Source organism: Gymnodraco acuticeps, unplaced genomic scaffold (assembly GCF_902827175.1).
Source record: "Gymnodraco acuticeps unplaced genomic scaffold, fGymAcu1.1, whole genome shotgun sequence".
NCBI lineage: Eukaryota > Metazoa > Chordata > Actinopteri > Perciformes > Bathydraconidae > Gymnodraco > Gymnodraco acuticeps.
This window is the reverse complement of record NW_022992137.1, coordinates 12,682-29,434: the sequence shown is the minus strand read 5'-3', so window position 1 is coordinate 29,434 and position 16,753 is coordinate 12,682. Positions and strand designations below refer to the sequence as shown.

At 44.7% G+C, this 16,753-nt stretch overlaps 1 protein-coding gene across 1 annotated transcript in view; it reads right to left on the bottom strand.

Annotated features, from left to right (window-relative positions):
* Positions 1–16,753, bottom strand: part of wdr62 (WD repeat domain 62) — a gene marked incomplete at both ends in the record, with an annotated part of 47,153 nt that overhangs the window by 17,722 nt on the left and 12,678 nt on the right. The window contains 12 exon segments of the mRNA XM_034203862.1: positions 8–121; positions 2,243–2,306; positions 2,399–2,458; positions 2,461–2,509; positions 3,135–3,210; positions 5,509–5,630; positions 6,121–6,191; positions 6,883–7,008; positions 9,171–9,262; positions 9,627–9,781; positions 15,204–15,335; positions 16,021–16,192. Coding sequence (XP_034059753.1) covers positions 8–121; positions 2,243–2,306; positions 2,399–2,458; positions 2,461–2,509; positions 3,135–3,210; positions 5,509–5,630; positions 6,121–6,191; positions 6,883–7,008; positions 9,171–9,262; positions 9,627–9,781; positions 15,204–15,335; positions 16,021–16,192 — 1,233 coding nt within the window.

The window sequence follows — 16,753 nt, the reverse complement described above, 5'->3', positions numbered from 1 at the left end:
CTCTCACCTGATGCTAGGTAGCTTGCGGCTGCAGGCTTCAGGAGCGGCAGCCATCTTTAGGCCTCGCCTCTTCTTCATGATGCTGGTCATCTGAGAGTCAAGCCTCCAGATAAACACACAACTACACACACACACACACACATACACAACATTAAACATAAGTAAAGTCTACCTGTCTCAAGATTAAAGTGAAGTCTACCTGTCTCACCTGTCTCAAGATTAAAGTGAAGTCTACCTGTCTCAAGATTAAAGTGAAGTCTACCTGTCTCACCTGTCTCAAGATTAAAGTGAAGTCTACTTGTCTCACCTGTCTCAAGATTAAAGTGAAGTCTACTTGTCTCACCTGTCTCAAGATTAAAGTGAAGTCTACATGTCTCAAGATTAAAGTGAAGTCTACATGTCTCACCTGTCTCAAGATTAAAGTGAAGTCTACTTGTCTCACCTGTCTCAAGATTAAAGTGAAGTCTACATGTCTCAAGATTAAAGTGAAGTCTACATGTCTCACCTGTCTCAAGATTAAAGTGAAGTCTACCTGTCTCAAGATTAAAGTAAAGTCTACATGTCTCAAGATTAAAGTGAAGTCTACCTGTCTCAAGATTAAAGTAAAGTCTACCTGTCTCAAGATTAAAGTGAAGTCTACCTGTCTCAAGATTAAAGTAAAGTCTACCTTTCTCAAGATTAAAGTGAAGTCTACCTGTCTCAAGATTAAAGTAAAGTCTACCTGTCTCAAAATTAAAGTGAAGTCTACCTGTCTCAAGATTAAAGTGAAGTCTACATGTCTCAAGATTAAAGTGAAGTCTACCTGTCTCAAGATTAAAGTGAAGTCTACCTGTCTCAAGATTAAAGTGAAGTCTACATGTCTCACCTGTCTCAAGATTAAAGTGAAGTCTACCTGTCTCAAGATTAAAGTGAAGTCTACCTGTCTCACCTGTCTCAAGATTAAAGTAAAGTATACATGTCTCACCTGTCTCAAGATTAAAGTGAAGTCTACCCGTCTCACCTGTCTCAAGATTAAAGTGAAGTCTACCTGTCTCACCTGTCTCAAGATTAAAGTAAAGTCTACATGTCTCACCTGTCTCAAGATTAAAGTGAAGTCTACATGTCTCAAGATTAAAGTGAAGTCTACCTGTCTCAAGATTAAAGTGAAGTCTACCTGTCTCAAGATTAAAGTGAAGTCTACCTGTCTCACCCGTCTCAAGATTAAAGTGAAGTCTACATGTCTCACCTGTCTCAAGATTAAAGTGAAGTCTACCTGTCTCACCTGTCTCAAGATTAAAGTGAAGTCTACCTGTCTCAAGATTAAAGTGAAGTCTACATGTCTCACCTGTCTCAAGATTAAAGTGACGTCTACATGGCTCAAGATTAAAGTGAAGTCTACCTGTCTCAAGATTAAAGTGAAGTCTACCTGTCTCAAGATTAAAGTGAAGTCTACCTGTCTCACCTGTCTCAAGATTAAAGTGAAGTCTACATGTCTCACCTGTCTCAAGATTAAAGTGAAGTCTACATGTCTCAAGATTAAAGTGAAGTCTACCTGTCTCAAGATTAAAGTGAAGTCTACCTGTCTCAAGATTAAAGTGAAGTCTACATGTCTCAAGATTAAAGTGAAGTCTACCTGTCTCAAGATTAAAGTGAAGTCTACATGTCTCAAGATTAAAGTGAAGTCTACCTGTCTCACCTGTCTCAAGATTAAAGTGAAGTCTACATGTCTCACCTGTCTCAAGATTAAAGTGAAGTCTCCCTGTCTCAAGATTAAAGTGAAGTCTACCTGTCTCCAGATTAAAGTGAAGTCTACCTGTCTCAAGATTAAAGTGAAGTCTACCTGTCTCACCTGTCTCAAGATTAAAGTGAAGTCTACATGTCTCACCTGTCTCAAGATTAAAGTGAAGTCTCCCTGTCTCAAGATTAAAGTGAAGTCTACCTGTCTCAAGATTAAAGTGAAGTCTACCTGTCTCAAGATTAAAGTGAAGTCTACATGTCTCAAGATTAAAGTGAAGTCTACCTGTCTCACCTGTCTCAAGATTAAAGTGAAGTCTACATGTCTCAGCTGTCTCAAGATTAAAGTGAAGTCTACCTGTCTTACCTGTCTCAAGATTCAAGTGAAGTCCACCTTTCTCAAGATTAAAGTGAAGTCTACATGTCTCACCTGTCTCAAGATTAAAGTGAAGTCTACCTGTCTCAAGATTAAAGTGAAGTCTACCTGTCTCACCTGTCTCAAGATTAAAGTGAAGTCTACCTGTCTTACCTGTCTCCGGACACAGTGATGAGGTGTTTGCAGTCCTGACTGAACCTCATACAGGTGACGATCTCTAAAGAAATAGAAATCGAACATCAGAAGAAGAGAGACACTCCAGACCTCAAACACAGATCCACTGAGAGACTCGTCGACTGATTTTCTCACCTGAGTGTCCGAACAAGGTGGCGACACACTCTCCGGACTCGTAGTCGAAGATGGAGATGTTTTATCGGAGCAGCTGGTGGCGAAGAAGGACCCGGACGGATCCATCTGAACCTGCAGATCAACACCATGTATCAGCCAATCACAGGGCAGAATCAGTACGGTCATTACAGGGCTCAGTAGAACACATGATTCTGATTGGTCCGTGTGGATATTCTGCAGTGTGTTATTTCTGTATAGCAGACTGCTGCACAGAAAGAAGTATGGTCAATTGAATAACCTCATTTTTCTGTTACTCCATCAGAAACACGATGGAATACTTTTTTCATTTTCATTTGTATATTACAAAAGGTCTTTACTAGTAGCTTAGGCCTCTTAAAAGCAGGTGGATATCATGACACCATATTAAGGTCATCTGTTCCAATGTTTTGTATGATTTACATTCAAACTATTTTTCAGGATATGACAATACGTAGTGAATTTGATCAGGATCATGTTAACAGCATATTAACAGTTGTTAGATGCTTTTATCCAAAGAGACTTACATGCATTCAATACTGTGGGCAATCTCTAGGAGCAACTTGAAATGTAATGATTTAATACTGCTTTTCTTGCAGTTTAAACCCAATTTCAGCTGTCATAAAGGTATATAATGTTATAAAAGTACTGGTTTCAGCTGCTGAACCTGTGACACATTGATGGATGTAGTGAAGATCAGATAACAAAATAATGAGCTAACCTTCAGCAGAGCTCCTTCATCGCTGGACGAGCCTTTCAAACACTTCTTTAGCTTCCCCGTCTCCACGTTATACACCCTAAAAAAATAAATGTTGTGACTCAACTTATAGTGAGGGCTGGTTCAGACTGACCTGGGACCAGCTGCTAGTTCTGCTGCTATAGACTGAAGACTCTCCTCTTGTAGTGAGGGCTGGTTCAGACTGACCTGGGACCAGCTGCTAGTTCTGCTGCTATAGACTGAAGACTCTCCTCTTATAGTGAGGGTTCAGACTGACCTGGGACCAGCTGCTAGTTCTGCTGCTATAGACTGAAGACTCTCCTCTTATAGTGAGGGCTGGTTCAGACTGACCTGGGACCAGCTGCTAGTTCTGCTGCTATAGACTGAAGACTCTCCTCTTATAGTGAGGGCTGGTTCAGACTGACCTGGGACCAGCTGCTAGTTCTGCTGCTATAGACTGAAGACTCTTCTCTTATAGTGAGGGTTCAGACTGACCTGGGACCAGCTGCTAGTTCTGCTGCTATAGACTGAAGACTCTCCTCTTATAGTGAGGGCTGGTTCAGACTGACCTGGGACCAGCTCCTAGTTCTGTTGCTATAGACTGAAGACTCTCCTCTTACAGTGAGGGCTGGTTCAGGCTGACCTGTGACCAGCTGCTAGTTCTGCTGCTATAGACTGAAGACTCTTCTCTTATAGTGAGGGCTGGTTCAGACTGACCTGTGACCAGCTGCTAGTTCTGCTGCTATAGACTGAAGACTCTTCTCTTATAGTGAGGGCTGGTTCAGACTGACCTGGGACCAGCTCCTAGTTCTGTTGCTATAGACTGAAGACTCTCCTCTTACAGTGAGGGCTGGTTCAGGCTGACCTGGGACCAGCTGCTTGTTCTGCTGCTATAGACTGAAGACTCTCCTCTTACAGTGAGGGCTGGTTCAGACTGACCTGGGACCAGCTGCTAGTTCTGCTGCTATAGACTGAAGACTCTCCTCTTATAGTGAGGGCTGGTTCAGACTGACCTGGGACCAGCTGCTAGTTCTGCTGCTATAGACTGAAGACTCTCCTCTTATAGTGAGGGCTGGTTCAGGCTGACCTGGGACCAGCTGCTAGTTCTGCTGCTATAGACTGAAGACTCTCCTCTTATAGTGAGGGCTGGTTCAGACTGACCTGGGACCAGCTGCTAGTTCTGCTGCTATAGACTGAAGACTCTCCTCTTATAGTGAGGGCTGGTTCAGACTGACCTGGGACCAGCTGCTAGTTCTGCTGCTATAGACTGAAGACTCTCCTCTTATAGTGAGGGCTGGTTCAGACTGACCTGGGACCAGCTGCTAGTTCTGCTGCTATAGACTGAAGACTCTCCTCTTATAGTGAGGGCTGGTTCAGGCTGACCTGGGACCAGCTGCTAGTTCTGCTGCTATAGACTGAAGACTCTCCTCTTACAGTGAGGGCTGGTTCAGGCTGACCTGGGACCAACTGCTAGTTCTGCTGCTATAGACTGAAGACTCTCCTCTTATAGTGAGGGCTGGTTCAGACTGACCTGGGACCAGCTGCTAGTTCTGCTGCTATAGACTGAAGACTCTCTTCTTATAGTGAGGGCTGGTTCAGGCTGACCTGGGACCAGCTGCTAGTGCTGCTAATATAGACTGAAGACTCTCCTCTTATAGTGAGGGCTGGTTCAGGCTGACCTGTGACCAGCTGCTAGTTCTGCTGCTATAGACTGAAGACTCTCCTCTTATAGTGAGGGCTGGTTCAGGCTGACCTGGGACCAGCTGCTAGTTCTGCTGCTAAAGACTGAAGACTCTCCTCTTATAGTGAGTGTTCAGACTGACCTGGGACCAGCTGCTAGTTCTGCTGCTATAGACTGAAGACTCTCCTCTTATAGTGAGGGCTGGTTCAGACTGACCTGGGACCAGCTGCTAGTTCTGCTGCTATAGACTGAAGACTCTCCTCTTATAGTGAGGGCTGGTTCAGACTGACCTGGGACCAGCTGCTAGTTCTGCTGCTATAGACTGAAGACTCTCCTCTTATAGTGAGGGCTGGTTCAGACTGACCTGGGACCAGCTGCTAGTTCTGCTGCTATAGACTGAAGACTCTCCTCTTATAGTGAGGGCTGGTTCAGGCTGACCTGGGACCAGCTGCTTGTTCTGCTGCTATAGACTGAAGACTCTCCTCTTATAGTGAGGGTTAAGGCTGACCTGGGACCAGCTGCTAGTTCTGCTGCTATAGACTGAAGACTCTTCTCTTATAGTGAGGGCTGGTTCAGACTGACCTGGGACCAGCTGCTAGTTCTGCTGCTATAGACTGAAGACTCTCCTCTTATAGTGAGGGCTGGTTCAGACTGACCTGGGACCAGCTGCTAGTTCTGGTGTTTCTTGTTTCTCACCTGATGTTTCGGTCCTGGCAGGCGATGGCGACGTGAGTCCGGGTTGAATCCAGGTCCATGTCGTACAGCGTGGTTTTCTCCACCACGTGGTGACTCCGAGAGAACGACGGACCCTCGGCCGTCTGCAGAGAAAACATCACGCACGGAGGATTTGTGAAGCATATTATGAGCAACAGAAACATTGGGAAGTGTCTCGATGCAGACTTACACGTTATTACAATCATAAACACACTTCAGAAAAACACTTCCAATATTTGTCCATAACTCTGCCTGCTGTGGATCAGCGTAAATCCAATGCCAGACCTTCAGTCCCCATATTATATATTTTAAAAAAGCAATATCTGCAGAAGTAACAAATACTTTCTCTAGAATTTAGTTTTTTAATGTTAAGACTGAACGAGAAGGTTTTGTTATTCTAATGTATGGTCGCAAAGGCTATGACAATTATATAATGTGCAAAAAAACACATGCACACGTCTGCTTCTGTGACATTTCATTTCCCAATAAAGTATCTATCTATATACTTATAACTAAATCAATAAATAAATATATATATTTCGTAAAGATGTGTCCCCGAGTGAAGCATTTCTGAACCCTTCAGTGTGTGCAGACCTGCTCGGCGGTCTGGAAGTAGATGCTTTTGTCGGCCCCACAGCTCACCATTCGGACCTCCGGACTCTCACCTGGAGCGCAGGTCAAAAGAAAAGTATCAAGACAGAATAACCAACCATGTTGCCAAATATCCAAAAACTAAAGGCCTGCTTAACACTCCAACAGTTTATAACACATTACAGCCTAATAATGACAGCTTAACCTTCTCTACATCGCCTCGTTCACGCATTAAATCAACAATACTCAAACAATACCAAACTGTAAAGTCCACTGAGACAAATGTAACATTTGTGATATTGGGCTATATAAAAAATAAACATTGAATACAACTACAGATTCTACATTTCCTTCATTTGAGATTGAAAATGCTCTCAGATTTTACACCTCTTATGAAATGTAGACTATATTTATCACGGAGTTTATGTCCAACAGACTCTCCGATCGTTTTACTGAGAGAAATGCAAAATGCATGGAGTACGACACAACGCTGTGGATTAACTATGGTTGCAGGCATAATATATGAATTCAACATTAAAACACAAGTTAATTATTTACACGGTTCCAGTTATTTAGCATTGTTTACGCACTCATTGACTGCGTGTCTCTGTTGCTCCTATACTAGTCAAGTTTAAACTATTTGAGAAACACTTTGAATTTATTATTCATTTATTTCAAATGGGAAATTGTACCAATATACTCACGGACCACTAGGGGTCGCTCAAACACTGGCTTAGAAGCGTGTGATGATGGGAGGGGGGTTACCTGTGAACTTGACGGCAGTGATGGAGGCCGAGTGGTCGCTCAGCGTCTGCTCCAGGCTGTAGTTCTTCTCCAGGTTGAAGACGTGGATCAGTCTGTCTCTGCTGGCCGACGCCAACAGCTTCACACCTGCAACAACAGCAACAACAACAACAGCTTCACACCTGAGGCCTGTCCTACGAAGCCGGATGTTCTCTTAGCGGCTAACTTCAGGGTAACTCTGGCTTTCCGGTCCTACGAAGCTGGTTCTCTTTTTAGCGGCTAGATCTCCATGGTAACTGATGCTGAGCGGCTAGCCTGCCCCGGAGCAGGTTAGGTTGCAGGCTAAGAGCTCAACTCAGTGAAAGCACCGCCTGCTGACCAATCAGAGCTCAGTGTGCGGAGTTTAAAGCGAACAAGTCATATTACAGGAGAAAGGAAATACAGAAAAGCTGCCGTCGCAGGAAAGACGGCCGGCAACAATCACCGACTGTGTGAACGTGAACATGAATAGAATATCACCTCCATCTTCAGAGCAATCTGACTATTATACCATTAGCGTTAAGAAAGCTCACTTAAATATCTGCCACAACATCAGTAACCGGATCAGAGTAACATTAAGTACAGTCCGCGGCATATCACTTCATAATGTATCATCTCCTGATCTGAGTCAGCTGAGCCGTATCTGGCCGTGCAGCACTCACAGCGTCACAGACTGGATGCAGAAGGATTATTTTAAGCAACACATGAAGTTGTGATTGGTCAAATGTTGCTAGCCCCGCCCCTTTCATGTGAACGCGCACTCAGCCGGACAGAGAAACCCTGGCTTGAGTTAACGAGTTGATAACCAGCGTCGTAGGACCGCTTAGCGAGAGCGCGTTTGTATGGGGTTAGTTGAGCCGGGTAACTCAAACATATCCAGGGTCTGTACGACGCTGGTTATCAACTCGTTAACTTTCATCTGTGTGAATCTGTCCTGTTTTTCATTCTCACCCTGATGTTGTTTAAACTACTGAATTTCCCCACGGGGATTAATAAAGGTCCATCTGATCTTGTCAATATAAACAGTGCAAACATAATGTGAGCTGTTTGTACCTGAGCTGCCGTACAGTGAGGTCAAAGGGATGACCTTTGACCTGAGCTCTTACCTGAGCTGCCGTACAGTGAGGTCAAAGGGATAACCTTTGACCCGAGCTCTTACCTGAGCTGCCGTACAGTGAGGTCAAAGGGATGACCTTTGACCCGAGCTCTTACCTGAGCTGCCGTACAGTGAGGTCAAAGGGATAACCTTTGACCCGAGCTCTTACCTGAGCTGCCGTACAGTGAGGTCAAAGGGATGACCTTTGACCGAGCTCTTACCTGAGCTGCCGTACAGTGAGGTCAGAGGGTTGACCTTTGACCCGAGCTCTTACCTGAGCTGCCGTACAGTGAGGTCAAAGGGATGACCTTTGACCCGAGCTCTTACCTGAGCTGCCGTACAGTGAGGTCAAAGGGATAACCTTTGACCCGAGCTCTTACCTGAGCTGCTGTACAGTGAGGTCAAAGGGATGACCTTTGACCCGAGCTCTTACCTGAGCTGCCGTACAGTGAGGTCAGAGGGTTGACCTTTGACCCGAGCTCTTACCTGAGCTGCCGTACAGTGAGGTCAAAGGGATGACCTTTGACCCGAGCTCTTTCCTGAGCTGCCGTACAGTGAGGTCAAAGGGATGACCTTTGACCCGAGCTCTTACCTGAGCTGCCGTACAGTGAGGTCAGAGGGTTGACCTTTGACCCGAGCTCTTACCTGAGCTGCCGTACAGTGAGGTCAAAGGGATGACCTTTGACCGAGCTCTTACCTGAGCTGCCGTACAGTGAGGTCAGAGGGTTGACCTTTGACCCGAGCTCTTACCTGAGCTGCCGTACAGTGAGGTCAAAGGGATGACCTTTGACCCGAGCTCTTACCTGAGCTGCCGTACAGTGAGGTCAAAGGGATAACCTTTGACCCGAGCTCTTACCTGAGCTGCCGTACAGTGAGGTCAAAGGGATGACCTTTGACCCGAGCTCTTACCTGAGCTGCCGTACAGTGAGGTCAGAGGGTTGACCTTTGACCCGAGCTCTTACCTGAGCTGCCGTACAGTGAGGTCAAAGGGATGACCTTTGACCCGAGCTCTTACCTGAGCTGCCGTACAGTGAGGTCAGAAGGTTGACCTTTGATCCGAGCTCTTTCGTGAGCTGCCGTACAGTGAGGTCAAAGGGATGACCTTTGACCTGAGCTCTTACCTGAGCTGCCGTACAGTGAGGTCAAAGGGATGACCTTTGACCCGAGCTCTTACCTGTGGAGATCGGGGAAAACTCCAGACACAAAACCTCCGAGTCATGAGCCTCGATCTTCACCAGCTCGTCCAGGAACTCCAGACCAAAGATCCTGAGCACAGAAACACGTCATCTTCCTCATCATCATCTTCCTCATCAAAGAGAGGTACCTCTGCAATAACACTTTTCAAAGCTAACTCACTGCTACATAGTTTGAGTTTCTCCTTTCTTGTAAAAGACCTGTAGTATTTTGGATCATGTTGTATTTTGACTTTTTATTTTAATTATCCAGAATATTGTTTTGTTTCTATTTGATATGTTTTTTTATTTTTTATTGTTAATTCCACTTTATAAAGTATTTTAAGTATTGTATTATAAACACACTTCTGCGACAAAATAATTTCCCAAATTGGGATCAGTTACCACCCATCATCTTCCCTTTGTTTGTTTGTTTGTTTGCTTGTTTGTGCTCTCACCGCAGGTTTCCGCAGCGGTCTCCAGCTGCCAGGTGTTTCCCATCAGGACTGACTCCCAGGACTCTGATTCCTGCCTTCCCATCAGCCCCTGCTTCCCCCCCCTCGGCCTGCAGGTGCTGCATGTTCTCCCCGACGTAAACGATCCGCAGCAAGTCCTGAAACACACAGGAGGTCGACAGGAGGTCAACAGGAAGCCAGAAAACACCGTAAGGCAAGGCAAGGCAAGGCAAGTTTATTTATATAGCACTTTCCAACACAAGGCAATTCAAAGTGCTTTACAAAAAATGAAAGAGATTAAGAAAATGGCATTAAAAAGAAAAGCTAATAAAATAAACATTAAAAGAAAAAATACATGGATAAAAGTTACAGTGCAATTAAACATTAAAAGAAAAAGTACATGGATAAAAGTTACAGTGCAGTCTAAGATATGAATAGTTCAATTAAAAGCAGCGACAAAAAGAAAAGTCTTCAGCCTGGATTTGAAAGTAGTCAGAGTTGCAGCGGACCTGCAGGTTTCTGGGAGTTTGTTCCAGATATTTGGAGCATAATAACTGAACGCTGCTTCTCCATGTTTAGTTCTGACTCTGGGGACAGAAAGCTGACCAGTCCCTGAAGACCTGAGAGATCTGGATGGTTCATCATTTAGCAGGAGGTCAGAAATGTATTTTGGGCCTAAACCATTCAGTGCTTTATAAACCAGCAGCAGTATTTTGAAATCTATTCTTTGACACACAGGAAGCCAGTGTAAAGACTTCAGAACAGGAGTGATCCACTTTCTTAGTGTTAGTGAGGACTCGAGCAGCGGCGTTCTGAATCAGCTGCAGCTTCCTAATAGATGTTTTAGTGAGACCTGTGAAGACACCATTGCAGTAGTCGAGTCTACTGAAGATAAAAGCATGGACAAGTTTTTCCAAATCCTGCTGTGACATTAGTCTTTTAATCCTAGATATATTCTTTAGGTGATAGTAGGCTGATTTAGTAACAGTTTTAATGTGACTGTTGAAACTCAGGTCAGAGTCCATGACTACACCTAGATTTCTGGCTTTATCTGTTGTTTTGAACATTGCACACTGAAGCTCAGCGCTAACTTTTATACGTTCTGCCTTGGCTCCAAAAACCATTACCTCAGTTTTATCTTTGTTTAATTGGAGAAAGTTCTGACACATCCAGTCATTGATTTGTTCAATGCACTTACTCAGTGTTTGAATTAGAGCATAGTCTCCTGGTGAAATTGTTACGTAAATTTGTGTGTCATCTGCATAGCTATGGTAACTTATTTTGTTGTTCTTCATTATCTGAGCCAGTGGTAGCATGTAGATGTTAAAGAGAAGAGGCCCCAAGATGGAGCCTTGAGGAACCCCACATGTCATATTTGTCAACTCAGATGTGTATTTACCTATAGAAACAAAGTTGTTTCTGTCCTTTAAGTAGGATTCAAACCAATTCAGAACTGTTTCCGAAAGTCCCACCCAGTTCTCCAGTCGGTCTAGTAATATGCTGTGGTCAACAGTGTCAAACGCAGCACTGAGATCTAATAATACTAACACTGAAGTTCTGCCACTGTCTGTGTTTAAGTGGATGTCATTAAAGACCTTTACAAGAGCAGTCTCAGTGCTGTGGTTTGGACGAAAGCCTGACTGGAACACATCAAAACAGTTATTTAAATGCAAGAAATTACTCAACTGTTGAAAAACAACTTTTTCAATGATTTTACCTAGAAATGGGAGGTTTGATATGGGCCTGTAATTGTTCATTACTGAAGCATCTAGATTATTCTTTTTTAAGAGCGGTTTAATGACTGCAGTTTTCAGGGCCTGTGGAAAAATACCTGAGTGAAGAGATTTGTTTACTATATGAAGTAGATCTGAGGCCATGCAAGGCAAAACATCTTTGAAAAATCCTCTTGGAATAATATCAAGGCAGCAGGAGGAGGATTTCAGAAGTTGAATAATGTCCTCTAGGTTTTTATCATTAATCTGATGGAATTGTGTCATGATGTCTGAATTGATGTTAGGTGGACACAGAGACAACACATTTGCTGTTCCTGATGCAGAGGCACTGACTGCTTGTCTGATTTTCTGAATTTTGTCAGTGAAAAAGGAGGCAAAATCATTGCACGCCCTGGTGGATAGAAATTCAGAGGCTACTGACACTGGGGGGTTAGTTAGTCTGTCGACGGTAGCAAACAAGGCACCGTAGAGTCCTTCACCTGTACACCTGTAGAGCAGTCTACTTTTAAACTCATACACTTGTAGACTCCTACACTTGTAGCCTTCTTCAATTTTAAACTCCTTAACCAGTTGAGCCCTGAGCCTGTTTTTCAGGTCTCAGGCTCGAAAATGACATTCCCAGAACAAATGACCATATCTTCTAAAAGGGGGAAATTAATCTTTGTTCTCAAAGTATTGATAAACCTGTGAGTTGGATGTAGAAAAGTCAGAATCAATATAGATGTTTTTTATTTTAAAGTAAATTCAGATTGAACATGGTAAAAAACTGTAAATTATAGTGTCCGTCCAAAAATGATGTTTTACTTATAGTGAAAACTAACCTTGGATGATGGTAAGGTAGACTAAAAGCTTTAGGAATCCAAAGTACAACATATAATAAGTGCCCTGTATCAAGATTGATGCAAAACAAGTGACATTTGACCTTTTTAGAGAGATTTAGCTAAAGAAACCTCTTCTGGGGTCATTTGCGCACACAGTTTTGCATCAGAGTGAACCTATCTCTCGCTCTGACATCTAGAAACGGAAAAGCAGGTTTATTGCTTATGGATGATCAGAAATTATTTCAAAGGGACACAGACACATTGGATTAACCTATGGATTAACTTCAGCAGCGTTTTTATCGTTTTAATGCCATTGAAGACCAGACTACGACACAGGTGAGCCATGTTAGCGTTTTTAGCTACCTAGCGCCACATGTTTTAATAATAATAATAATAATAATATATTAATTTTATATAGCGCTTTTCTGGACCCAAAGACGCTTTACATTTGGGAGGGGGGGTATACAAACAAAACAAAACAAAAAAACAAACAAAACAAAACAAAAAAACACAACAGAAAAGCAGTCAGGAGGAAGTTGATTAAGAGGGGGGGGGCTTTATAGATAAAGAGTTGAAAAGGTGGGTTTTGAGGCGGGACTGGAACAGGGTGAGGGACTCAGACTCACGGAGGTCTTGGGGGAGTGAGTTCCAGAGCTTCGGGGCTGCCACAGAGAAGGCTCTGTCCCCGAAGCTCCGGAGTTTGGCCTTGGGGATTGAAAGCAAACCGGCTGAGGTGGATCTGAGGGACCGGGGTGGTTGGTAAAGGGTGAGGAGGTCAGTGAGGTAGGGGGGGGGCCAGATGGTGGAGGGCTTTATAAGTGAGGACCAGGAGTTTGTAATTGATGCGGTGTGTAACGGGGAGCCAGTGGAGTTCTTTGAGGACAGGGGTGATATGATGCCATGATTTGGTGTGGGTGAGGAGTCTGGCGGCTGCGTTCTGGACACGCTGGAGTCTACTGAGGGAGGTGGAGCTGATGCCGTAGAGGAGGGAGTTGCAATAGTCAAGGCGGGAGGAGATGAAGGCGTGAATGAGTCGCTCAGCTGCAGGGCGGGTGAGAGAGGGACGGAGTTTGGCAATATTGCGGAGGTGGAAAAATGAGATTTTGACAACATGACGGATGTGGGGCTCGAGGGAGAGGGTGGGGTCAAATATCACGCCAAGGTTGCGTGCCTGGGTGGAGGGGGAAACAGGGGTGCCATCAATGGTGATTGTCAGGTTGGGGGTTTTGCTGAGGGTGGATTTTGATCCGATGAGGAGGAGTTCAGTTTTATTGCTGTTGAGTTTGAGGAAGTTGTGTTGCATCCAGGATTTTAGTGCAGTCAGACAGGATTCGATGTGGGTGAGGGGGGGGTTGTTGGGGGATTTGGTGCTGAGGTAAATCTGGGTGTCGTCGGCATAGCAGTGAAAGTCCAGGTTGTATTTGCGGAGAATCTGACCAAGGGGGAGGATGTAGATGATGAAGAGGAGGGGGCCGAGTACTGAACCTTGGGGAACACCTTGGGTGACTGAAGCTGTGGAAGAGGAGTGGTTGTTGAGGGAGATGAAGTGGGATCTGTCGGAGAGGTAGGACTGGAGCCACCTGAGTGCAGTACCATCGATACCGATGTCCTGGAGTCGGGTGAACAGGATGGTGTGGCTCACGGTATCGAAGGCTGCACTCAGGTCGAGGAGGATGAGGATGTTGAGGGAACCGGTGTCAGCAGAGGTGAGGAGGTCATTGAGGACTTTGATGAGGGCCGTTTCTGTGCTGTGGTGGGGACGAAAACCAGACTGAAGGGGTTCAAAAAGCTGGTTGGTTTGGAGATGGCGGTGGAGTTGTTTGGAGATAATGCGTTCTATTGTTTTTGAGAGAAAGGGGAGGTTGGAGATGGGACGGTAGTTACTGAGGGAGGAGGGATCCAGACCGGGTTTCTTGAGGATGGGAGTGACAGCAGCAGTTTTGAAGGCAGAGGGAACGGTACCTTGGGACAGGGAGGAGTTGAAAAGGTTGACAAGGTAGGGGCAGAGGACGGGGAGACAGGACTTCAGTAGAGGGCTGGGTAGAGGGTCAAGGGAGCAGGTTGTGGGTTTGGAGGAGCTGATCAGTTTTGATGTCTGTTCTTGTTTATAGTCGCGAGTTCGTATCATTGAGTGATAATGTCTGTCCCCATCGATTCTGTGTCCCCTCACGATCAGATCGATGGGTTGGATGTGCACCAAAGATAAATAATAAGGTTTTGTGAGTGAGTTTCGGTGCAGTAAATCTGTTAGCATTTTCCGCTCGTTGCTAATTCAGAGGCTCAGCATTAGCATTGTGGGTTTTATTTGGAAAAAAATTATACAATATATTATGTCAGTTAGATGAGTTTCTTTCCGTTACATGGATATAAAACATTCATAGTTTAGTAAATGAACATGCCCTCAGACAATGTTTCCTGTTGCGGGAGGGCCCCGGAACCGGGGTCTCTCGGGCTTAACAGGTTAACTTGTAAACTAGACATTTGTAGACTCATACACTTCACTTTAAGAGTCCTACACTTGTTTACTAGTACACCTGTAGATTTGTACAAATATACACTTGTAGAGTCTTTCACTTTTAAACTCCTTAACTTGTAAACTCGACATTTGTAGACTTGTATCCTTATACACTTAATAAATCTACAGGTGTTTACTACTAACCCTGCTGTAGGTGTCTACACCTGTAAACTCCTACACTCTTAGACTCCTACACTTATACAGTCTTAGACTCCTACGTAGCGTACACACGGTTCCGTCGCATTGAAGCTTGCCGGTGGGCGTGTCTGGCGCGCGACCTACAACCAATCACATGAATCTCCCGCCCGGACACACAAAGAGCGTGTTTGATTGGCTAGCGCTTGTTCTGGAATATGATTTGATAGGCTGGCGCTTCCGTCGACGCTTGAAAAGTTGCATTTTTTTCAACTTTCACCACGTCTCTGTTGAAGCACGCAACGGAACCGTGTGGACGCTACGCTACACTTATACTCTCTTATAAACTCATGCACTTGTGTACGTGCTGCCTCACGTTGCTGTAGAGGTTTCGGTGTGTGATGGGGGGGTCGGTGTTCCACAGTCTGACGGTGTTATCAGACGAACAGGTGAGGAAGGAGGAGGGAGGCAGGCAGGCCTGAGACGCATCCAACAGCTCCGGGTACACCTGGGGAAGCACCACAAACAGTAAATACACCACGAGTATTACTGTACTTCTGACCCTGTGTTAGCCGTGAGTTAGCAGTGTGTTGAAAGTGAGTTAGCAGTGAGTTAGCATTGAGTTAGCAGTGAGTTAGCAGTGTGTTAGCAGTGAGTTAGCAGTGAGTTAGCAGTGTGTTAGCAGTGAGTTAGCAGTGAGTTAGCAGTGTGTTAGCAGTGAGTTAGCAGTGTGTTAGCAGTGAGTTAGCAATGAGTTAGCAGTGTGTTAGCCGTGAGTTAGCCGTGTGTTAGCAGTGAGTTAGCAGTGTGTTAGCCGTGAGTTAGCAGTGTGTTAGCAGTGAGTTAGCAGTATGTTAGCAGTATTACATTATTACATTGTTACTTGTTAGACGCTTTTATCCAAAGCGACTGACATACTCAGTACTGTGGGCAATCCCCACAGGAGCAATTTGGGGTGAAGCGTCTCAGGGACACAACGACATGCTGACTGCAGTGGGGTTTGAACCTGTGACCCCCTGATCCGAACACCAACGTGCAACCCACTGCACCACACACCTCCCAGTATGTTAGCAGTGTGTTAGCAGTGCTGTAGCCTGATTTCCTTTCCAAATAGGCCTTTATAATAAAATATAAACACTCTTTGAAATTAAAATAAAACTAAGGTGGCGGTGTATAAATGAATGTTGACTTACTTCTATGCTCCACACACAGCTGCTGTGGTACAGAGCGGAGTACAGCTTCCCCACGTTCCTCACGTCTTTAACGTCCCACACATACACACTGTGGTCGTTGTACACGCAGGTCAGGTGTCTGGAGGCCGGGTCAAAGGTCAGGGCCAACGTGTCGGGGTACTGAGCCCCTGGACTGAAAACACAAACACAGTAAGTACTCAGAGTATACAGCATCTCCCTGGTCCAATGGGATTTCTCCAAGTGATTTTGGTTGATGTCGGAAAATTATCTCTGTGTCAAACAAACGTTTCTCCACATATTAACACGCCACCACCGCTAAGCTAAAGGTGGCTAATGTTGGGCTATAAAGGAACTACAGCACGGTCACATGACTTCACGTCACCACCGCTAAGCTAAAGGCGGCTAATGTTGGACTATAAAGGAACTACATCACGGTCACATGACTTCACGTCACCACCGCTAAGCTAAAGGTGGCTAATATTGGGCTATAAAGGAACTACAGCACGGTCTGTATATCTGTAGACTTGGTATGTCTTAAATGTCCGGTTAGGATGTATTAGAACGAAATCTAAAATGAAAATTGTAAATAAGCAATCTGTATGTAAAAAACCACCTGTATGTAAATTGTAAATAAGCCATCTGTATGTCAAATATGTCTTATATGTCTTAAATGACATGATGAATTGGAAATGGGGGACCCTGATGTAAACAAGACGAAAGTCTTTCTCTGGTC